The sequence below is a fragment of the Eleutherodactylus coqui genome, chromosome 1, assembly GCF_035609145.1.
Source record: "Eleutherodactylus coqui strain aEleCoq1 chromosome 1, aEleCoq1.hap1, whole genome shotgun sequence".
Lineage (NCBI taxonomy): Eukaryota > Metazoa > Chordata > Amphibia > Anura > Eleutherodactylidae > Eleutherodactylus > Eleutherodactylus coqui.
The window spans coordinates 285,284,553-285,306,451 of record NC_089837.1 but is presented as its reverse complement, the minus strand read 5'-3'; the positions used below and the strand labels follow the sequence as shown (position 1 = coordinate 285,306,451).

At 52.2% G+C, this 21,899-nt stretch overlaps 1 protein-coding gene across 1 annotated transcript in view; it reads left to right on the top strand.

Moving 5' to 3' along the window:
- PAFAH2 (platelet activating factor acetylhydrolase 2) overlaps positions 1 to 21,899 on the top strand; it is a 125,841-nt gene that overhangs the window by 63,928 nt on the left and 40,014 nt on the right. The window contains exons 11-14 of the mRNA XM_066572422.1: positions 16,601 to 16,697; positions 17,480 to 17,548; positions 18,836 to 18,959; positions 19,381 to 19,494. Coding sequence (XP_066428519.1) covers positions 16,601 to 16,697; positions 17,480 to 17,548; positions 18,836 to 18,959; positions 19,381 to 19,494 — 404 coding nt within the window. The remainder of the gene's footprint in view (positions 1 to 16,600; positions 16,698 to 17,479; positions 17,549 to 18,835; positions 18,960 to 19,380; positions 19,495 to 21,899) is intronic.

Here is a 21,899-nt window from a genome sequence, read left to right as displayed (position 1 = left end):
GGTGGTATGCAGGAGGAGCTGCTGTTTGTTAGTCCAGGTACCAGCCGGCAGGTCAATGTGTCTGCCAGCCGCCAGCAGCGTGGGGAAGCTTCTCTACGGGCGGTTGCTGGATGTGGTATGCACACCTGGTAGGGCTCTGTATCTCTCGTGCCGACACTCCGTCGGCGCCTCCGCCGGTCTTAGGCTGTTTACTCTCCCTGGGGTTGGGGGGACTTTCTCGGCTCCGAGGAGCGCCTCCGGATGCAGAGGGGGGCTATAGACGTACCTGTCATCGGCTGGGAGTCGCGGGAAAGCGGGCTTCAGAGGCGCGCGCCGCCTCTCAAACTCTGTGCAGTCGTCGGGGCTGTGTGAGAGGTGCAGTGTGCGGGCGGGCGGGCGTCGCTTACACCGTAGAGGCTGGTGGCAGTTGCCCGGCAGATACTGCTGATGGTTAGGGGATCGCGGTCACTTTTTCTCGCCGTCCGCGGTGTGCAGGCTGCGACGAGCTGCAGGCTCTTTCCTCCTCTTCACTGCAGTCCCGTTTGCTGGTCGGCTTCTCAGACTGTTCTCCGGTGTTCCGGTGAGTTGCTGTCTGTTTTATGGTGGGAGTTTAGTTATTTAGGACAGTTGGATGGCTCGGGTCTTTCACTTTGTGCAGGAGCTCTGGTGAAACACGTCCGCCATCAAGGGAAGTCAGGACACGCCCCAGCCTGTTCCATTCTTTGAACCCATCAGCTTCTTCTGGTCTTCTTAAGTACTTCTGGCAAAACCTAGAAATGTGTTTTAGATCATTTTCTTGGTGTAATATGAGTTCCTGAGGCATACACCAGAGGGTATTGCATAAAGTATCAAAATGCTGTAGTAGCCCTTTTTGTGCAGTGTGCCAGTCACCCTGTGCAAAAGAGCTCCAGATCATTACGCTTCTTCCTCCATGTTTGACAGTTGGTGTCACACACTCAGGAAGTATCCTTTCACCTACTCTATGACATACAAAAACCATGCGTGATGTACCAAAGATGTCAAATTTTGATTTATCAGTCCATAAGACCTTATTCCACTCTTCAGTAGTCCACTAAATGTGTCACTTGGCCCAGGCAAGCCATTTTTTAAATTTCTCATCCGTATCATTGGGGGCCACAGCCTAGACCATGGGATATAGCCACTGCCCTAGGAGGCGACACTTAACAAAAAAGTGTTAGCTCCTCCCCCTTGGCTATATTCCCCCTGCAGGCACTCAGCTAATCAGTCTTTAGCTTAGTGTCTGCTAGGAGGCAGACGTGGCTATACACGGGAATCCGGGGAGTCGGGGCTTTTCCCTGGCTCTACCGTCCTCCCGGGGGAGACGCAAGCAGGGGGTGTCTCCACCACTTCTGCGGCGTCTCACCCAGAGAAGAAAAAGGGGCCCGACCCTGCAATGCGTATTGGCGTCGGTTACCCGCCAGCCATAGGGCTCCCCCCTCCCTGGAGTAGCGCACTTTTGTTACCAGTGACGCATAGGGGTAAGCACTGCTGGAGACAGGTCGACGTGTGGGCAGGCTGTGGCTCCCCTGACGGACGCAAGCTACCTTAAAGGGGTTGTCTCACAGCAGCAAGTGGGGTTATACACTTCTGTATGGCCCTAATAATGCACTTTGTAATGTACATCGTGCATTAAATATGAGCCATACAGAAGTTATTCACTTACCTGCTCCGTTGCTAGCGTCCCCCTCGCCATGGATCCGTCTAATTCTGATGTCGTCTTGCTTTTTTAGATGCGCTTGCGCTGTGCGGTCTTCTCCCCTTCTGCTCGGTCCAGGCACGAGCCGCGTTCTGGCTCCGCCCCTTCTAGCTCCGCCCCTTCTACTCATCATCGCGTAGCTCCGCCCCGTCACGTGTGCCGATTCCAGCCAATCAGGAGGCTGGAATCAGCAATGGAACGCACAGAGCCCATGGTACACCATGGGAGAAGACCCGCGGTGCACCATGGGAGAAAACCGCAGTGCATCCCTGGGAAAGGACCGGCGGCCATCTTGGGAGAAGATTTTTAAAGTCCTTATTTCGTCGGATCGGTAAGTAGCAAGCGGCTTAAAAACCGCTTTACTTTGCTATTTTATGCCAGGGGGGTGACGGGGAATGGGGTAAGGTAAAATTTTGAGGTTTGCCACGAGACAAACCCTTTAAGAACGGACGTCCTGAATAAAGCAGAACGGGCAGCGGTACGATGGCAGCGGCAGCAGCGGCTCTTCCAGCAGCAGGCGTACGGGCACGGCATACCGGCAGGATGCCATGGTGCTGGCTGGGCAGGTCACTTCCGGGCGCGGCACTCCGGGGGGCGGGGCGCCGACGTTGGGCCGGAAAACGTCACTTCCGGGTCGCGGGCAGACTTCTGGGGCAAGCCACACCCCCTCCGGCCGCGGTAAAGTTAAAAGAAGCAGTCAGGCAGAAGAATGGCCGCTCCCAGCAGCAAGACAGCTCAGTTGTCTATCGCTACTAAGCCCAGCACTGTGCGCAGTTCTCAGCACACAGCATCCAGCGCTGACACGGCCTGCAGACTTATTAACACAGAATGAGCACCCGGACAGCAGCAGCACCTTCTGTAACGGGCACCAGCAGCTGTAGCAGCACTACAGCAGTACCTGCCACATACCTGCCAGGCCACCAACGCTATTATTTCCGTGTGGTGGACCCACGTCGACACCTGACGGCCTTCAAGCTTCAGGACCAGAGGCTCCAGCTGGATCAGGGGAACCACTTAAACAGCTGCTAGACCGGGTAAGCCCTGCCAAGGCAGCACTTTGCGGTGTCTCCCCTCCCCCTCCCCGGTCCCCCCTGCAGGTACTCCTGTGGCAGTATATAGCATTCCCTCTCTCCTGAGGTTTTCTTTTTTGCCATGTCTGACCCTAGATCAGAGGGTTCCAGCCCGGCCAAGGGGAGGGTGAAGCATTACGCTTGCACATCTTGCAGCGTTAAGTTTGCCTGCGGTCAAGTCGACCCCCGCTGCGCTAAGTGTACCATGGCACGCACGGTTCCAGGGACCCTGGTGCCCCCCGCCGCCCCTGTGGAGCCATGGGCCGAACCCCAGTGGGCAAGGTCCATGGCCGCTGCCGTTTCCTGCCTGGCCACATCTTCTGCGGCGATTTTACGCCGGTTAGAATCCAGCTCTGAAGTTTCCTCTTCGGAATATGCGCACGGGAGGGCACGCAAAAGGAGGTCCCGCAGCAGTGAGGACACCTCCCATAAGTCTCGCCATACCAGAAGGTCGTCTAGACCCTCCAAGTCCAGGCGGTCCAGGGACTCTCATGGCTCCCATGGGTCCAGGGAGTCCGTCCGTACTTATCACAGATCGAGACATTCTTCGCGGTCCCGAGCCCGCCATGACTCCCCCCGGGCATCGTTCTCCCGGGCTTCGCAGGATACGGCCCAAACAGCGGGCGAGAGTAGTGGATCAGAAGACGACGAACGCTCTGCAGTCTCGTCTGCTTCTGATCTGGACGACGAACAGGTTTCGCGATTGGCGAACCTAATGGACAGTCTAGTAATAGCTGTAAGAGAAACCCTCCAAGTGACGGAGGAACCAGCAGAGACAATTCCATCCACGGTGTCGTTTAGACGTCAGAGGAGACCGCGACAGGTCTTTCCAGACCATCAGGACTTTGCGGACATCCTTAATAAAGAATGGCAGAACCCTGACAAAAAATTTAGGCAACCCGGGAAAACTTGGGAAGTCACATACCCATTCCCACGGAATCTGAAAAAGGGTTGGGCGGTACCCCCGGTGGTCGATCCACCGGTGTCACGGCTATTCAGAGGCACGGCGTTACCAACAGCCGAGGTGGCAACTCTGACTAATCCTCAAGACAGAAAACTGGATACATTGACGAAATCAGTTTTTCAGTCCGCAGGCACCGCCCTGCAGCCGATCTTCGCGGCCGCATGGGTCAGTAAAGCCTTGATAGCCTGGGCCAAACAGCTGCGGAAAGACATTTTGGCAGGCGCTCCACCTAGTGAACTACTTGAAGTAACAGACAACATCATACAAGCGAACAAATTCGTATACGCAGCAGAGCTAGATGCAGCTAAGTTTGTGGCTCGAGCATCCGCCGCATCTGTCACGGCAAGGCCAACTCTTTGGCTGAAAAGCTGGTCGACCGATTCAGCGTCCAAAATGGTCCTAACAAAATTACCCTTCGAGGGAAATGGGCTCTTTGGGTCCAAGTTAGATGACTTGATAAAGGACGCCACAGGTAGCAAAAGCACGTCATTACCACAAATACCAACAAGAAAGGAAAAGGTTCCATTGAAGAGAAAGCCGTTTTTTAGGTCCTTTCGGCGTTTCTCGTCCCGCCCTGGTACAGGGCAGTGATCCCAATCTAGGAGAGCCCCGACACCGGGAAAGGTCCAACCTTCAAGGCGAGACAGGCATGGCGGTCCCGACCGGGAACATCTAAGGCGTCGGGAGCAAAGAACGCAGCATGAGTCTCCGCCCCCACCCAGTGTCACCAGGGTGGGGGGCAGACTCTCCCAATTTCGGGAGACATGGTGGAGTCGCGTGAACGACGCGTGTGCGCAGGAGATCGTGGCCTCCGGGTACGCGATCGAGTTCGCGACTCTACCGCAGGATTCGTTTTGCAAGTCCAGAGTACCTGCCACCCCGGAAGGAGTAGCCAATCTACAATTAGCAGTGGAAAACTTTCTGGCACAGGTGGTAGTGAAACCGGTGCCAGGGGCGCAAGAGAAGCAAGGTTTCTACTCAAATCTTTTTCTAGTGCCCAAAAAAGACGGCAGGGTCAGACTAGTACTGGATTTAAGGAGACTAAATCAGTTAGTCAAAACAAGGCATTTCTGGATGCCTTTCCTCCATGCAGCCGGGGGAATTTTTGTCCTCAATAGACATCAAGGACGCATACCTCCATATTCCGATTCGGGAAGCACACCAGAAATTCCTTCGTTTCGAGACGCAGGGAAGGCATTTCCAATTTACGGCTCTGCCATTCGGCTTTTCAACTTCCCCAAGGGTATTTACGAAAGTACTAGCAGCAGTGATGGCACTACTCCATGCAAAGGGTGTAGCGGCCATACCATACCTGGACGATGTTCTAGTAAAAGCACCATCACGGGACAGCAACATCAGGAGTTTACGCGTCGCGATGGAAACATTAGAAGAATTTGGCTGGATAATAAACCACGACAAATCGTGCCTAATACCGGCATAACATCTGGATTTCTTAGGCATGATATTCGACACCAGCCAGTACCGCATTCTACTACCTCAAACAAAAGTAGACAAGCTTCTCCACGGTGTCCGGTCTCTAATGCAGAAGAGAACGTTGACCATCAGGCACTGTATGAGTATTCTGGGCCAGATGGTAGCAGCCTTCGAGGCGGTCCCCTTTTCTCAGTTCCGGTCAAGGATGCTTCAACACCTGATATTGTCCCACTGGAACAGGTCCATACTGACCCTGGAGCAACGAATCCGGATAACCCCTCAAGTCCAAGAAGCGTTGAAGTGGTGGTTAAAACCTGGGAGACTTCAGGTGGGACGGTCGTTGGGCCCAAAACGATGGGCAGTATTGACGACAGACGCCAGCCGCTCAGGCTGGGGCGGAACACTGGAGGGCCAGTCTATTCAGGGAGTTTGGTCTCGGAGAGAGACAATGTTACACATTAACATCCTAGAATTACGAGCCATATACCTGACTCTTCGGCACTTCGAGCCCAGTCTCAAAAAGAAGGATGTGCGCATCCAGACGGACAACAACACGGCCGTGACCTACGTCAACCATCAAGGGGGCACACGGAGCACGTCGGTAATGAACGAGGTAGCCCGCATACTGACGTGGGCGGAGAATCATCTGAACTCAATATCAGCAGTCTACATTCCAAGAGTAGACAACTGGGTGGCAGATTATCTAAGTCAGGAAACGGTGGATCCTGGCGAATGGGGGTTACACCCAGAGGTATTCCGGACGATATGTCAAAAATGGGGCACGCCAGACGTGGACCTCATGGCATCCAGACTGAATTACAAAATCCTTCTGTTTGTGGCCTGAGCACGGGATCCGCAAGCGGCGGCAACAGACGCACTGACCATCCCGTGGGGGGGATACAAATTCCTGTACGTGTTTCCTCCAATCCCTCTCATACCAAGAATACTAGGGAAAATCAAACAGGAAGGACGACCAGCGATATTAGCGCCAGATTGGCCAAGAAGAAGCTGGTACGCGAGCATCATAGAAATGTTGACTGACGCACCATGGCACCTACCAGATTGACGAGACCTGCTATCCCAAGAGCCTTTGCTACATCCGGATTCCAGGTCTCTACATTTGACGGCCTGGCCGTTGAGACCGAGGTGTTAAGAAGAAAAGGTTACTCTGAGAAAGTGATTCAAACAATGATACGGGCCAGGAAACCGACCTCGTCGGCTATTTATTACAGAGTCTGGAAGCGGTTCTTCACCTGGTGTGAGGAGCGACGCGTCCAGCCGATGCAGTTTTCGGTGGCCAGAATACTGGCATTCCTACAGTCGGGTCTCGAAGTAGGATTAAGGGTAGGCTCGCTAAGGGGGAAGGTATCTGCACTGATGGTGCTGTTTCAGAGACCAATCGCAAGCAGAATGGCTGTGCGAACATTCCTGCAGGGAGTCGCCTATACGACACCCCCGTTGAAACCACCGGTCCAAGCGTAGGATCTTAATCTCGTATTGGAGGCTATGACAGACCAACCGTTTGAACCGCTGAGAGAGATTCTTATGCGGCTACTGACCTGGAAGGTAATATTCCTGGTCGTTATTACCTCTATTCGTAGGGTCTCGGAACTGGCGGCCTTGTCTATACAGACCCCCTATATGACTTTCCACCAAGATAAAGTGGTACTGAGACCATCACCAGAATTTCTACCGAAAGTAGTCTCGTATTTCCACATCAACGAAGATATTGTCTTGCCTTCCTTCTGTCTAACACCAGTACACACGAAGCAAAAAACACTGCACTGCCTGGACTTGGTGAGGGCGCTGAAAATGTATCTAAAAAGAACCCGAGTTCCGTAAAACTGACACTTTGTGATTCCGGAGGGGGCCCGGAGGGGCTCGGCAGCCTCAAAAGTCACCATATCTAAGTGGATGAGGTCCTTGATAACAGAGGTGTATGGCATCTCAGGACGCACGCCACCATTTCAGGTAGGGGTAGGGGCCTCCTGGGCGGTCTGTCACGGAGCCTCGGCGCTTCAGGTATGTAAGGCAGCCACCTGGACCTCCTTACACACGTTTTCAAAATTTTATAAGGTCCACATATCTGCATCATCGGACGCCGCTCTCGGCCGGAAGATTTTGCAGGCGGCAGTCCATTGACCACACGGTCAAACTTGTAAATAGCCCACCCAATGTATATTTGTTCGGGACTGCTTGTGGACGTCCGATGGTCTAGGCTGTGGCCCCCAATGATACGGACGAGAAACAGATATTTTTGGTATAACTTACCGTAAAATCTCTTTCTCGTCACGTTCATTGGGGGACACAGCACCCACCCCTTGTTTATTTAAGCGGTGGCTGGAACTTTCTGTTCTTCGGTCATTGTTTGGCAGAAAATTATGCCAAAACATGGTATTTTGGTATGTATAAGATATAGTATGTATAATCGTACTCCCACTGGCTTTCCTACTGCTTGCAGACAGACTGATTAGCTGAGTGCCTGCAGGGGGTATTTAGCCAGGGGGGAGGAGCTAACACTTTTTTGCTTAGTGTCGCCTCCTAGGGTAGTGGCTATATCCCATGGTCTAGGCTGTGTCCCCCAATGAACGTGACGAGAAAGATTTTACGGTAAGTTATACCAAAAATATCTGTTTTGCAGTCTTAGCTGTGGTTTTCTTAGTGATAGTCTGTCAAACCTGCAGTTAGAAGTCTTTTCTTAACAATTTAAAGGGTGGTGGTGGGGTCGGAGCTAAGCGCCTGCCCCTTGTCCATAGCCATCAATGGGAGGAGACGGGGCATACTGGCACTTAGTTCCACCCCTCCCATTGCACAGAACGAGCGGGGAGGAAGAGACGTGAGCCTGCGATGGGGAGGGAGGGGAAATGGGAGATGGGCTGGTGAGGTCAGCGCATTTGCGCTGGCCTCAACAGGCCATATGAACAGGCGCACAACCATTTGATTTCTGTGCCCGTTCACCAGTTTTTTCTCCCCCAACGTAGCGTATATCGTCCGGCCGTGAAAACCGACGGCTGATATGCACTCACCTAGCTTCTGGTGGCGTCAAGATACAATAATACCGGGGAAGTGGAGCTTGTGCTGGTTCATGAGACCCCTGCTCATCAGTACAGGGAACACCCCCCCCCCCCCAGCCAGAAATCTCAATGGAGGACGTCAGGCGCAGCAAGTATGAGGCCTTATAAGTGCATGAAAATGAAAACTCAAAGCAAAAAAAAAACAGATAAGTGCATAGTTAAATTTTTCATGCACAATGGTTTCCATAGCCTTTTACACTTAGGCCTCATGTCCACGGGCAAAAGAATTAAAATCCGCAGCAGGTTTTAACTCTTCTCCCACCCGTGGATCCGCATCCCATAGGGATGCATTGACCACCCGCGGGTAGATAAATACCCACGGATGGTCAATAAAAGTGATTTTTTTAAAAATGGAGCATGAAAAAATCTGGACCATGCTCCATTTTCGTGCGGGTCTCCCGCGGGGACGGCTCCCGCGGGCTTCTATTGAAGCCTATGGAAGCCGTCCGGATCAAAAATCGGAATTTACTCACCCGCTCCGGTTCTTCCCTTCGCCGCGGTGCCATCTTCTCTCTGTCGCGGCCGGATCTTTTTTCTTCGGGCCGGCGCATGCGCAGGGCACGTCACCGACGTCATCCTGCGCATCCGCCGAGCCGAAGAAAGAAGATCCGGCAGCGACGGAGAGAAGATGACGCCGCGGCGAAAAGGAGATCCGGAGCGGGCGAGAGGTGAGTTTATTATTTATTCTCATTTTCAGCGCTCATGTCCGCGGGGCAGGAGGGACCCGCTACGGATTCTCCATGGAGAATCCGGAGCGGGCCTGATTTTCCCTGTGGACATGAGGCCTTAGAGATGTTCAGAAAGCATGCATGTATTCTAGGTTTGCCTTCTGCAGTTTCTACAGATCATTGAAACTGCAGTTTAAAGCGACACTCCTGACCTGCAAAAACAAATATGGCTGAATGGCCTCTCTACCTGATGCACACAGTACATACCGTGTTTCCCCAAAAATAAGACACTGTCTAATATTATTTTTTTCCCCCACAGTGTCTTATTTTCGGGGGGGGGGGGTGCTTATACTTGTCTGCGGCGTCCTGATGTTCTCCGGCTTTAAATACTCCGCCTCCAGCAAAGCGAGCGCTGTGATTGGCCATCACAGCACTGGCAGCAAATCACAGCTGGCGATCAATGAGCCAATTACGGCCATTCAGTGATGTCATCCATCACTGAATGGCCGTCATCCATGGGTATTCAAAGCCCCATCACCAGCAGAAGCTGAGCAGGCAGACTGGGAGGACTCAGCCGCTTGCCGCAGCGCCACCATGAGTCCGCGGACCATGTGAGTATTTTTTTTTTTTAAACATTTTTTGGGCACCTCAGCTAGGTCCTATTTTCGTGGGAGGCCTTATATTTCAAGCCTCCCCCGAAAACCCGATCGGTCTTACTATTGGGGTAGGTCCTATTTTTGGGGAAACATGGTAGAATGTGCCAAAAGTCCCACTATGCTGAACTGACTGGACAGCACTGCTCATGTGGGAAGCATTGGTTAATCAAAGCAGGTGTACCGTTTTAGGGCTCTTTCACACAGGCCATTGTCGTTCAGTCTAAATGCATGCACCAACTTAACGACGAATGAGAACTAATTTGCTTCTTGTTCGTCGCTCAGTTCCTGCATGAATAAAACTGAACGTATCGGCCTGTGTAAACAGGCAGTCATTCATATATGTTAAAGGGGTTGTCTCGCGAAAGCAAGTGGGGTTAAGCACTTCTGTATGGCCATATTAATGCACTTTGTAATATACATCGTGCATTAAATATGAGCCATACAGAAGTTATTCACTTACCTTCCCTGCGCTGGCATCCCCGTCTCCATGGCTCCGTCTAACTTCAGCATCTAATCGCCCGATTAGACGCGCTTGCGCAGAAGGGTCTTCTGCCTTCGGGTCTGTGCGGCAGCAGCAGCGTTCTGGCTCCGCCCCCTTGTACGCATCATCGTGTAGCTCCACCCCGTCACGTGCCGATTCCAGCCTCCTGATTGGCTGGAATCGGCACACTTGACGGGGCAGAGCTACGCGATGACGCGTACAAGGGGGCGGAGCCAGAATGCCGCTGCTGCCGCACAGACCCGAAGGCAGAAGACCCTTCTGCGCAAGCGCGTCTAATCGGGCGATTAAACGCTGAAGTTAGACGGAGCCATGGAGACGGGGACGCCAGCGCAGGGAAGGTAAGTGAATAACTTCTGTATGGCTCATATTTAATGCACGATGTACATTACAAAGTGCATTAATATGGCCATACAGAAGTGTATAGACCCACTTGCTTTCGTGAGACAACCCTTTTAAAGTACACAATCATCGCTGGGATGACCTGTTGGGAATCCTAAGCCAACAGATTGTCCCGTGTAATAAGACCCTTAGATTAATAATGTATACTGATAAACAGTGTGCATATGGGTACTTTTAGACGAGCCGAATTATTGTTTGATTGAGTGAATGATGTCAAAGTCAGATCGTTTGCTCATGCAGCCTGTTTAGATAGGCAGATACATGATTGGCTTGTTCAAACGAGAAATCATTCAGTCTTTCACATTTGCTGTATAAGTGAATGAGGACTGAATAAGTATGGGGTCCAGCAGCACTCACCAGAAGTTCAAATCCCAACCAGGGTGAGGGGCAGTAGATGCAAAGCCTTATGAGGAAGCATGAACTGATAGACCCCAATAGATATCCAGTTTATGAAGGAACGGCAGCATAAACGGTGTAAAAAAATCCAAAAAACTTTGTTTCATATTAAAAATGCAGACAGCACATGCATGCACAAATAAGCTTGCCGTTACAGAGCGTATCTGCACAAGAACAAGTCAAAATTTATTTTTTCAATCGTTTTAATTTTGCACTATTGCGCACAGTAAAAATAAAAAATAAAAAACGGAAGATAGGTCCTGCCCTCTGTTTTCTCGCATAATGATCACACTAGTTTAAACGAACTCATTGACATCAGTGGCTTTGTTACGTTTTGCGGTGTGATAACATGGTCATGTGTTTAAGCCCTAAAGCTCACAATTCTTTTTTTTTCGCTTAAAAAGCGCATTGCACCTCGCCCCGCAATCTTCATGAGCAAGAACTGCAAATGCTTCCATTAGCTTCCAATGGTAGAAATTGCATCTTGGGCCAAAAATGGGCCATGCAGCAATATTCCGATCTTATAGCATCGCTGGGGGGTAGGACTGCACAGGGCTGATGGGAGGAGGGGGGGGGGGCAGGCCTGCATGGGGCTGGTGGGAGGAGGGGGGGGCAGGCCTGCATGGGCCTGGTGGGAGGAGGAGGGGGGGGGGCAGGCCTGCATGGGCCTGGTGGGAGGAGGAGGGGGGGGGCAGGCCTGCATGGGCCTGGTGGGAGGAGGAGGGGGGGGGCAGGCCTGCATGGGCCTGGTGGGAGGAGGAGGGGGGGGGGCAGGCCTGCATGGGGCCTGGTGGGAGGAGGAGGGGGGGGGCAGGCCTGCATGGGGCCTGGTGGGAGGAGGAGGGGGGGGGGGGGCAGGCCTGCATGGGGCCTGGTGGGAGGAGGAGGGGGGGGGGCAGGCCTGCATGGGGCCTGGTGGGAGGAGGGGGGGGGGCAGGCCTGCATGGGGCCTGGTGGGAGGAGGAGGGGGGGGGGCAGGCCTGCATGGGCCTGGTGGGAGGAGGAGGGGGGGGGGGGCAGGCCTGCATGGGCCTGGTGGGAGGAGGAGGGGGGGGGGGGGCAGGCCTGCATGGGCCTGGTGGGAGGAGGAGGGGGGGGGGGCAGGCCTGCATGGGCCTGGTGGGAGGAGGAGGGGGGGGGGGCAGGCCTGCATGGGCCTGGTGGGAGGAGGAGGGGGGGGGGGGCAGGCCTGCATGGGCCTGGTGGGAGGAGGAGGAGGGGGGGGGCAGGCCTGCATGGGCCTGGTGGGAGGAGGAGGGGGGGGGGGGCAGGCCTGCATGGGCCTGGTGGGAGGAGGAGGGGGGGGGGCAGGCCTGCATGGGCCTGGTGGGAGGAGGGGGGACTGATGGGAGGGGGGGCAGGACTGCACGGGGGGGGGGGGGGAGCTGATGGGAGGGAGGGGGCAGGCCTGCATGGGCCTGGTGGGAGGAGGAGGGGGGGGCAGGCCTGCATGGGCCTGGTGGGAGGAGGAGGGGGGGGGCAGGCCTGCATGGGCCTGGTGGGAGGAGGAGGGGGGGGGGCAGGCCTGCATGGGCCTGGTGGGAGGAGGAGGGGGGGGGCAGGCCTGCATGGGCCTGGTGGGAGGAGGAGGGGGGGGGCAGGCCTGCATGGGCCTGGTGGGAGGAGGAGGGGGGGGGGCAGGCCTGCATGGGCCTGGTGGGAGGAGGAGGGGGGGGGCAGGCCTGCATGGGGCCTGGTGGGAGGAGGAGGGGGGGGGGCAGGCCTGCATGGGGCCTGGTGGGAGGAGGAGGGGGGGGGGCAGGCCTGCATGGGGCCTGGTGGGAGGAGGAGGGGGGGGGCAGGCCTGCATGGGGCCTGGTGGGAGGAGGAGGGGGGGGGGGGCAGGCCTGCATGGGGCCTGGTGGGAGGAGGAGGGGGGGGGGCAGGCCTGCATGGGGCCTGGTGGGAGGAGGAGGGGGGGGGCAGGCCTGCATGGGGCCTGGTGGGAGGAGGAGGGGGGGGGGCAGGCCTGCATGGGGCCTGGTGGGAGGAGGAGGGGGGGGGGGCAGGCCTGCATGGGCCTGGTGGGAGGAGGAGGGGGGGGCAGGCCTGCATGGGCCTGGTGGGAGGAGGAGGGGTGGCAGGCCTGCATGGGCCTGGTGGGAGGAGGGGGGACTGATGGGAGGGGGGGCAGGACTGCACGGGGGGGGGGGGAGCTGATGGGAGGGAGGGGGCAGGCCTGCGTGGGCCTGGTGGGAGGGGGAGGGAGGGGGCAGGCCTGCATGGGCCTGGTGGGAGGAGGAGGGGGGGGGGGGCAGGCCTGCATGGGCCTGGTGGGAGGGGGGGGGGGCAGGCCTGCATGGGCCTGGTGGGAGGAGGGGGGCAGGCCTGCATGGGCCTGGTGGGAGGAGGGGCAGGACTGCACGGGGGGGGGGGGGCTGATGGGAGGGAGGGGGCAGGACTGCACGGGGGGGGGGGGCTGATGGGAGGGGGGCAGGACTGCATGGGGCTGCCATTGTTTATGAGCGCGTTAGTTATCACTGGCACCGTGGGCCCCCACAGCAGCAGGTGCAGCACCCACCGTCCCGCCGCAGCGTTGTGGCCGGATAGCAGGCACACTATGGCCCGGCTGCCCCGTGCAGTGAGGCGGAGGATGTTCGCCGCCCCCAGGAAGTGCTCTGCTCTCCGCCCCGGCCCCGCAATGTCCCCCGTGGACTTTGCCTCGCACTGATATGACCCTGTCCGCCGCCAGCCGCAGCGCAGCATGGGGAGCGCGGTGTCCCTGAGGATCCCCCCGGCGGCCGGGGCACACCCGGTGGGCTGCACAGACGTGCTGGTGGGAGCCGGCAAGGAGGTGACTGAAGAGAAGGCAGCAGAGCGGAAGCTGGCGGCCACCATGTATCCACCACTACAAGTTACTCTTCTCTCGTGTCTTCCTCGCAGGGCTGCTTCTTCCGACTCTTCTACCCCTGCGCCTCGTCGGCTGATCAGAAGGCACTTGCTCCTTGGTGCCCTCGGCGCGAGTATCTGGCCGGTCTTGTTGGTGTCCGCGGCTGGCAGGGCCGAGCAGCCCAGTACGGGGCGTCCCTTCTACTCGGTACGGCACCAGGTTTATCATGTCACATACTGAAGTGTAATGACGTGCCAGCAGGTGGCGCTGTGGGAGTATAGTGAGTAGTGTATGGTCGCCCGCCGCTGCACAGTGGCTCCACAAGCCTCCCGTTACCTGATCAACAAATATGGGCTAGCGGGATATCGGGCCAATGTGCGCTTTCAACTACGCCTCGCATTGCTTCTGTTAAGACCTCCATGCAGAATCCCGCAGCGCGTCCCTCCTTTCCCGCAGACATGAGCCCAATAAATTCGATTATACTTACCTGTCCGGACGCTGCCGTCTATCGCGGCCGGATCTTCTTTCTTCGTCCCGGCGGATATGCTCGCCAAGCTGGCAGCGTGCTGCGCACATTTATTTACTTTGAACTCCTGCACACCTGCAGCTGTATTGGTGCTGTGCCGCGGGACCGTGGGAGCCCTGCATGAAATGGAGCATGCTGCTTCTGCGGCTCCTGCTGTTTGATGTGCCGGCTGCCGGGCAGCCGGCGCATGCGCAGACCGGAGCCAGCGAGTGAGATTTCTGTGCGGGGCTCTGCTAACACAATCCTATGGCAGCTTCCACGGGCGGAAGTTCCGCGGGAAATCCCGCCTTGGAATTTCCGCCCGTCTGCAGACAGCCAAAGAGGAGGAAAGAGAAAGCGGAGCAACAGTCCGCCGTGCAGTGTCTACTTCAAGAGTTCTGAGTGAGTGTCAGCGGAGTGTTTTGTCCCCTTCCCAAATTATTCAGAGTCCTGGAGTGTGTGTCCAGGGGCGGAGCATTACAGATAACTTAGACTGTGGGCCCGGTTTCATCCTGTGTTCTCCTCCCTGACCATCTTCTGAAAAGCTGTCTTTCCTGCACGTGCAAGTAAGCTGTACTGTCTTCAGGTATACAGTAAAGTTCACCAGTCACTGCCTGCTCCCAGTGATTGAGTTTTCAAGTTCAATTCGTGTGAAATCTCTTTATTCTACCGCCGGAGAATCAATGGTGTGAAAGAAGAGTGGCATCACGCGTGACAACTCATCTAATCCACCACACTTATTCAGGTAACTGCCACCCGGCGTTGCCTGGAAGAGGCCTAGCGGTGCCTTGGCCGAGGTTCCATGCGTCCCTCCAGGGAGGAGTCTGGTAGAGCCACTGTGACAAGTGCATCTCTACCCTGTCAGCTCCTCAGCGTGGGCCTCATGTCTCAGTCATAGTGGGGCACCATACTTGCAATTTTCATGCTTCCAATACTCTCAATGGTAAAAATCGCATCAGTCTCACATGCAAGTTGCATAGCATGCGAGTGCGATTTAAAAAAAAAAAAAGCAAAAAAACAATAGGAAATAATCTGCGATTCTTTGCGAAGAATCACCAAAAAGTAGGACATGTAGTGAAATTTCAGTCTCACAGCATCGCTGCAAGAGAAAAATTGCTCATGTGAATAAACATATTGAAATCAATGTGTTATCTTCATGCGTGGGTTCTGTCCATATCGCCATCCAACAGATCTTATGGAACTCGCCCGTGTGAATGCACCCTCAGATGGAAATAACCATTTATGAAAGACCAGAGAGAATAAAAGTATCTTTTCCATAAAGTGAAGTGTTGTACTTTTTGATACCTGAAACTTTCTCATGCTGTATTCACATGGTGCGGTATAAAGGCATGCCGATTTTTCTGTGCCGTTTTAACTGTACCCCAAGCGAACATTGTCAATGTATCCTCAGGCTGGGGTCACACGGGACGGAATTCCCGCGGAATGACCGCACCGATAAAAAGCGAGACTTCCGCAGGATAAGCACAGCTTCAAAACCCGCGGCCTTTAAAGTGATTTCCCCATCAGCATTCCACTGTGGCTTTCTCTCCCCATAGAGAGGAGAGAGGCTGCTGCAGAATTGATTTCTGCACCGCATGTCAGTTTTCTTGTGGTTTGACCGTAGCGTGTAGTCCACTTTGCTAGATAATCCCGGGATTAGGAGCCACGGGCAGAATTGTCGTGCAGACTTTCTGCACGGCAATTCCGCCCCATGTGAATCCAGCCTTGGGCTGCGTTCACACATGGTGTTTTTGTTGCGTTTTTCAATTGCGATTCTTCTATTAGAAAATGCATGCAGTTTTAATTGATGCGGTTGTTTTCAATGGGAAACCTCGCATCGCACGTCCGTCCACCTCATGTTTTTTTCTGGCCCCATTGAAAACAGTTTCTGTGGGAAATGCATATAAATCACTTTGGAAACCACCTCTTTAATTTCGGGTTACTATTGTAGACTTTCAAGCACAGATCTGGAAAGCCACGATGACTTGACACAGATTACACAAGTCTAATTTTTTATGGTATAATGAAAGCGTTTACTTGCAGTATCCGTAACACCCCTTATTTTCATATTGTTCTAGCCCCCTAATCATCATATGTTATGGGTGCCTTCAGTTCAGCAGCATCGCTCTGTGCAGTCTCACATTCCCACTCACAATTCTGCCTCATGTAGCATTAACTACACCTCTTTTAGAATACCCGCTCTTCCCTTTTAGCCAAATCTCGCTTGCCTGTAAATTGACTCGGCTAAAGGTTCTATATTGTTGAATTACTGTAAATGTAATTCCCGGACATAGAAGATGCGGGGGGGGGGGGGGGGGGCATGAGTTTTAACTCCTATGTTTTATGAACTGTGATACGAGCACTGACCTACAACCTGTACAGTAACATCCAGACTATTGTTAACAGGGAACCTACAGATTCCTGTCACATGGAATGCAAGCTTTTTGCCGGGTACAGACAGGAAACCACTTGTCATCTTCTCTCATGGCCTGGGAGCTTTTAGGTAAGAAATGATCGGAAAATGATTAAAACTGAAACATCTCTGTAGATATCATGCCAACCAACAGGAAAGGTCGGTCTCTGTTAGAAACTGGTATTTATTAAAATCCTTAAACACACAAATATGTCATATGGAGAGTGAAAAAAAAAAAAAACACACCATTGAATGTTCTCCTTAGGCTAGTTTCACCCGGCCGAGCGTGATATCTGGCTGTGAAACGCGGCCTGAAATTGTGCTCGGGAACAGGTGATGTACCTGCGGATGCGAGGCGTATTTACATCAAAATAGCCTCTTATCACTTCAGTACAATTGCAATCACATCGGAGGATCGGCACGCTGTGCAATGTGTTTTCCGTGGCTCTATTGAAGGCAATGTGTGCATGCCCTATGGTGCACGCATGTCCTATCTTTACAGGCACGCACCTATAAAACATGGACATGTGAACACATCATAGGGAATGCATGTGTTGTAATAGACACGTGTGTTTGTGCACGTATGCACGCACAAAAACATGCTCATGTGAACACACCCTAAGAGACTATTTTACTAAGTAGCCCTAATATAAAACTTGTTGTGTATAGATGTGTGGGATCAGGCAGAAATACTGAAACTTTCTCTGCAGTAGATTAGGTTTTATTCAACTTTCTAGTGTGTAGGTATGGTTCAGGAGGTACCGAGGTACCGTAGCTTTGTTTTTCATCTCAACCAATGTTCAATAGGAATATTCGAAATAGACAAATAGGATTGGCACTCATATGAATGCTTTTTAATTTTCTCTCCCCAGATCTGTGTACTCCTCCATGTGCATGGAACTGGCATCCAATGGATTTCTAGTTGCTGCCCTTGAACATAGGTGAGTAGGGAAAATAGGAATACACCCTGGGCAACACTTATTAAAACTAGTGCAAAAGAAAACTCGCATACTTCAACGGTACTCTGCAAGTGAAGGCAGCGTCCTTGATTGCATAAGCTTTGCTAAATCTCACCCATATAATTAAGTCCTATGTATCGCACATGGACACAGCTGCACATAGGCTAAGCTTTCACAGCCATGAAAATGATTAGTTTCTGAGCAGAAATGGGAAGCAATGCTTTAGTGGCATGAACAAAGGCAATCAAATTCTATATTTAAAGGGGTTGTTCAAGTTTTTTTTTTTTTTTTTTTTACAAAAATATGCACCCCATGCAGTAGCATAGTAAACTCAGATACATTCCTCACTGTATCCTGAATCCACCACTCCAGATGTCCGCCGTGATGCCATGTTTACAGGCAGCAGCAGCATCCACAGGCTGCTGCTGCCAATGACAGAGCTCAGCAATCGATCGTATGGCTCTGTCATTGGCTGCAGCAGCCTGTGAGATGCACAGGCTGTAAGTAAAGAGCGGATGTGGAGGACAGAACAGCGGTGAATGGGAGAGTGCGCTCACACAGCCTTGTGAAAAGAGTTGAGCTGTAAGTATAGCAGCTCCTCGGACACCATAGATTATGGAGCTCAAAGGTGATGACAGATGTTCTGAAAAAGAATAAAATGCAAGTTATACAGAATTTTTCCCCACAAAACCTTGGGGGAAATTCACTAAGCCCGACATTTGTGACACTGGGCTTAGTATGATTTTCCACGGTGGTAAATGCATTTAATACATGAGGCGCAGGCCTTTTCATGTATTCAGCATATCCTGGCAGCTCCATGCACCTTCTCAGAAATGTACACCTGGTCTGACCTGGTGTACATTTCTGGTATAATTTATGCTAGTTTCTGGTGTAAATTGTACATAAATCTGTCAGTCCAGAGCAGCAATGCGCTTTTTTTTTTTTTTTTTTTTTTTTAAAGTGACTAGGCTGGTGGAAAGAGCTAGAAAGTCTTTTTTTTTTCCCAAATACCTGTTTGTGCTGAAAATTGCAACTTTTTAATGCCAAAAAGTGATAAACGCTTTAATAAATGTGCCCCTATATATATCAATCTGCTCAGCTCCTCCTGCTCTATAACATACTGGCTGCAGTGTGGACAGCATCGTGGAGCTGACATATACAATTGTGTAGTGATACAGAACTCCTTCTGATAGTGATAACAGTAAATGCAGATGTATAAATACTGGACTTATATAGAGACTTTTCTGTACCCTGAATATTATGTCATAGGGATGGTTCAGCCTGTGCTACGTACCACGTCTCAGAAGGAGATGGCAGAAAATTGCAGGAGGTCTGGGTCCCATTTAAGAAAGTGCAGCCAGGAATGAAAGAGTTTTATCTCCGTAACTATCAGGTACTTGAGATTACTTGTTCTACTAATCATTGTAGCTAAACAGATCAATGATGAGCTGGAGGGGTGACCAGTGTGGAAGTGTCAAACTGTGCTTCCTTTGTTAGAAGCACATTAGTTTAGTGTACAAATATGTTCATGGTAGAAGGGCTTTAAAATATCGTAAGATTGTAAAGGCCACGGGAAAGATTAATGAAACTGTCTAAAAGAGAAAAAACTAGCAACAAATCACAGAACAACTTTCATTTTCCAAGAGGGCTATGAGAAATGAAAGCTATGTTGTGATTGGTTGCTATGGGAAGCTGGCAGTTTTTCTTTTAGACAGTTTGGTAAATCTTTCTCTACGGCTTCCTAAAATAAAGATGTGAAAAGAGATACTTCAATGTTCAGCTAGATGACTCCATTTTTTTGTTCACATTTCTAGGTCCACCAAAGAGCAAGTGAATCCATCAGAGCTGTGAGAATTTTGGAGGACATAGATAAAGGACGACAAGTGCCTAACATTGTAGACTCTGGCTTCAGCCTGGATGTTTTAAAGGTATTCTTTAAACATAACAATAGATGTCACCAAAAACATACTGCATGCAGACAGCACTCTGAGCAAGCCCCCTAGCCCAGTGATATCCTGAGTTGTTCCACGGCAGGAGGAAGAGTACAATACTATTTTGGCTGCGCACAGCCCGGGCAGTGGTGTAAGTACAGGGAGAGTTGCTTGCAGTTAGCAGAAGCTTTCCCCTGCAGAGTAAAGCCTCACTTAGATGCAAAGATGATCACTCACAATTCGCTGAAAAGACCGTTTGAGTGACAGTTTTCAGCAATCATTTTACATAGCTACTAATGGACACCAATCAATGCCTATTAGAGGCTTATTCGCTTCATTTGTATTTACATGAACCTCCCTTCACTGTATGCAGATAACAGCCGGTAGTGTGTTATCTGCATACAGCTCCATTGTTCTCCCACTGGACAGTAGCTGAAAACAATGTTATCAGCGCTCCCGTGGAGAATCACAGTGTGCAGTCCCTGTCATTAGCTGGCCGGCCAAACTATGGTTTTTATGCTGAACTAAAAATCATCGTTCGGCTGTAAAGCTAATGATGGTAGCATTTACAGACAACGATTATCGCTCAAAAGACATCGTTTGAACGAATTTTGAGGCGATAATTGTTGCATGTGAATGAGGCTTACCAGTTCAGTTTGATGCCCCTTTTTTCTTCTTTAAAGATAGGAAAGTAGATAAAAACATATCCTCTTCATTTCCTATGAGCTCTACCCCCTATTCACCTTAGCTCTACTGTCCCTGTCACGTTGTCTACCTTCAACCTGTTAACCCCTTAACGACCAGCCCATAGTGTTTTTACGTCCTCCCGAAGTGGGCTTTATTCTCTGAGGACGTAAAAACATGCTTCCTGCAGAGAATAATGCCCCTCGGGCTGTGGACGTGACAGCTCCATGCTGTCGGTGTCCGCAGGTAGCTGACAGCATGGAGCTGTCATCCCGGGCTGTTCGGACACCCCCCCGGCATTGCGATCGGCGCTATGCAATGGATAGCGCCGATCGCAAAAAAAGTAAATAAAAGTACACAAAAGTTAAAGATTCAGCTGCTCTGATGGATCGGATCCATCGGAGCAGCTGAAATTACTCCCCCAGGTCCGGCACGATGCTCCCCGCTCTCCTGCCGCTCCGGGGCCCGAAGCCGGTCTTCTGCGCATGCGCGCCAGGCGGCATTACGTCAGCCGCATGCGCAGAAGGCCCGGCGGCGCGGGAGATTTAAAATCTCCTGGCTCCCGGCTCCTGTAGGTAGCCGGGAGGCAGGAGATGTCAGCGGGGACTGCGGTGAGCGGTCCCCGGTACCGTGATCGTCGTTATCCAATGGATAGCGGCGATCGCGAAAAAGTTAAAAAAAAGTTTTAAAAAAGTCAGTTTCACCTCCCCTCATGGATCGGATCCATGAGGGGAGGTGAAAATACTCACCCCCAGTCCTCAGCGGTGTCCCGATGTCCCGGGACCCGAATCCCCGTCTGATTGACATCGGGCGCGTGCACAGACGGGCTCGAGCCCCGGGAAATTTAAAATCCCTCTGCTCCTGGCTGCCATGTGTAGCTAGGAGCAGAGAGATTATACCGGGGACATGATCACTGTCATCCAATGGATGACAGTGATCATGTAAAGTGAAAAAAAAGTGTAAAAAAGTAAAAAAAGTAAAAAAAAGGTTTTAAAAGTTTAAAAAGCGTACGTTTCATCTCCCCTCATGGATCATATCCGTGAGGGAGGATGAAAGTACGTACCTAAGGCCCCCAGATTTATCCGTGGACCTTACCACAGCTTCTGCACACGCGCCCGTCGCCAAAATGGCGGGCGCATGCGCAAAAGCTGTGGATTGCCAGGATAATTTAAATTCTCCCTGCTCCTGGCTACAAAACGTAGCCAAGAGCATGGAGATTTAATGGGGGTCCGCAGTGAGCGGTTCCTGGTCACGTGTTCGCCATTATCCAATAATGGCGATCACGTAAAAGTTAAAAAAAAAATTTGAAGTTTCATCTCCCCTCACTGATGCGATCGGTGAGGGGAGATGAAACTTTTTACCGGAGGCCTGCGTATTTGAACCCCGACGCGATCTTCCTCCATGGACCTTCCCGAATTCTGCACATGCGATTGCCGGCAAAAAGCCGGACACATGCGCAGCAGTCGGGGAGCCCATGAAATTTAAAATCTCCTTGCTCCCAGCGACCAACGGTCACAGAGAGCCTGGAGCAGTGACGGGTGGCCTCGTTGAACGGTCCTCGGTCACGTGATAAAAAGGTAGCGATCTACCTTAGGCCGGTCTCACATGACCGCATAGGAATTAGGGATTCTGCATGCGTCTGATCCACAGTATTACGCAGATCAATCGCATTGGATTACACAATTCCGCTCACATTAGCGGGTCGGAATTGCATAATC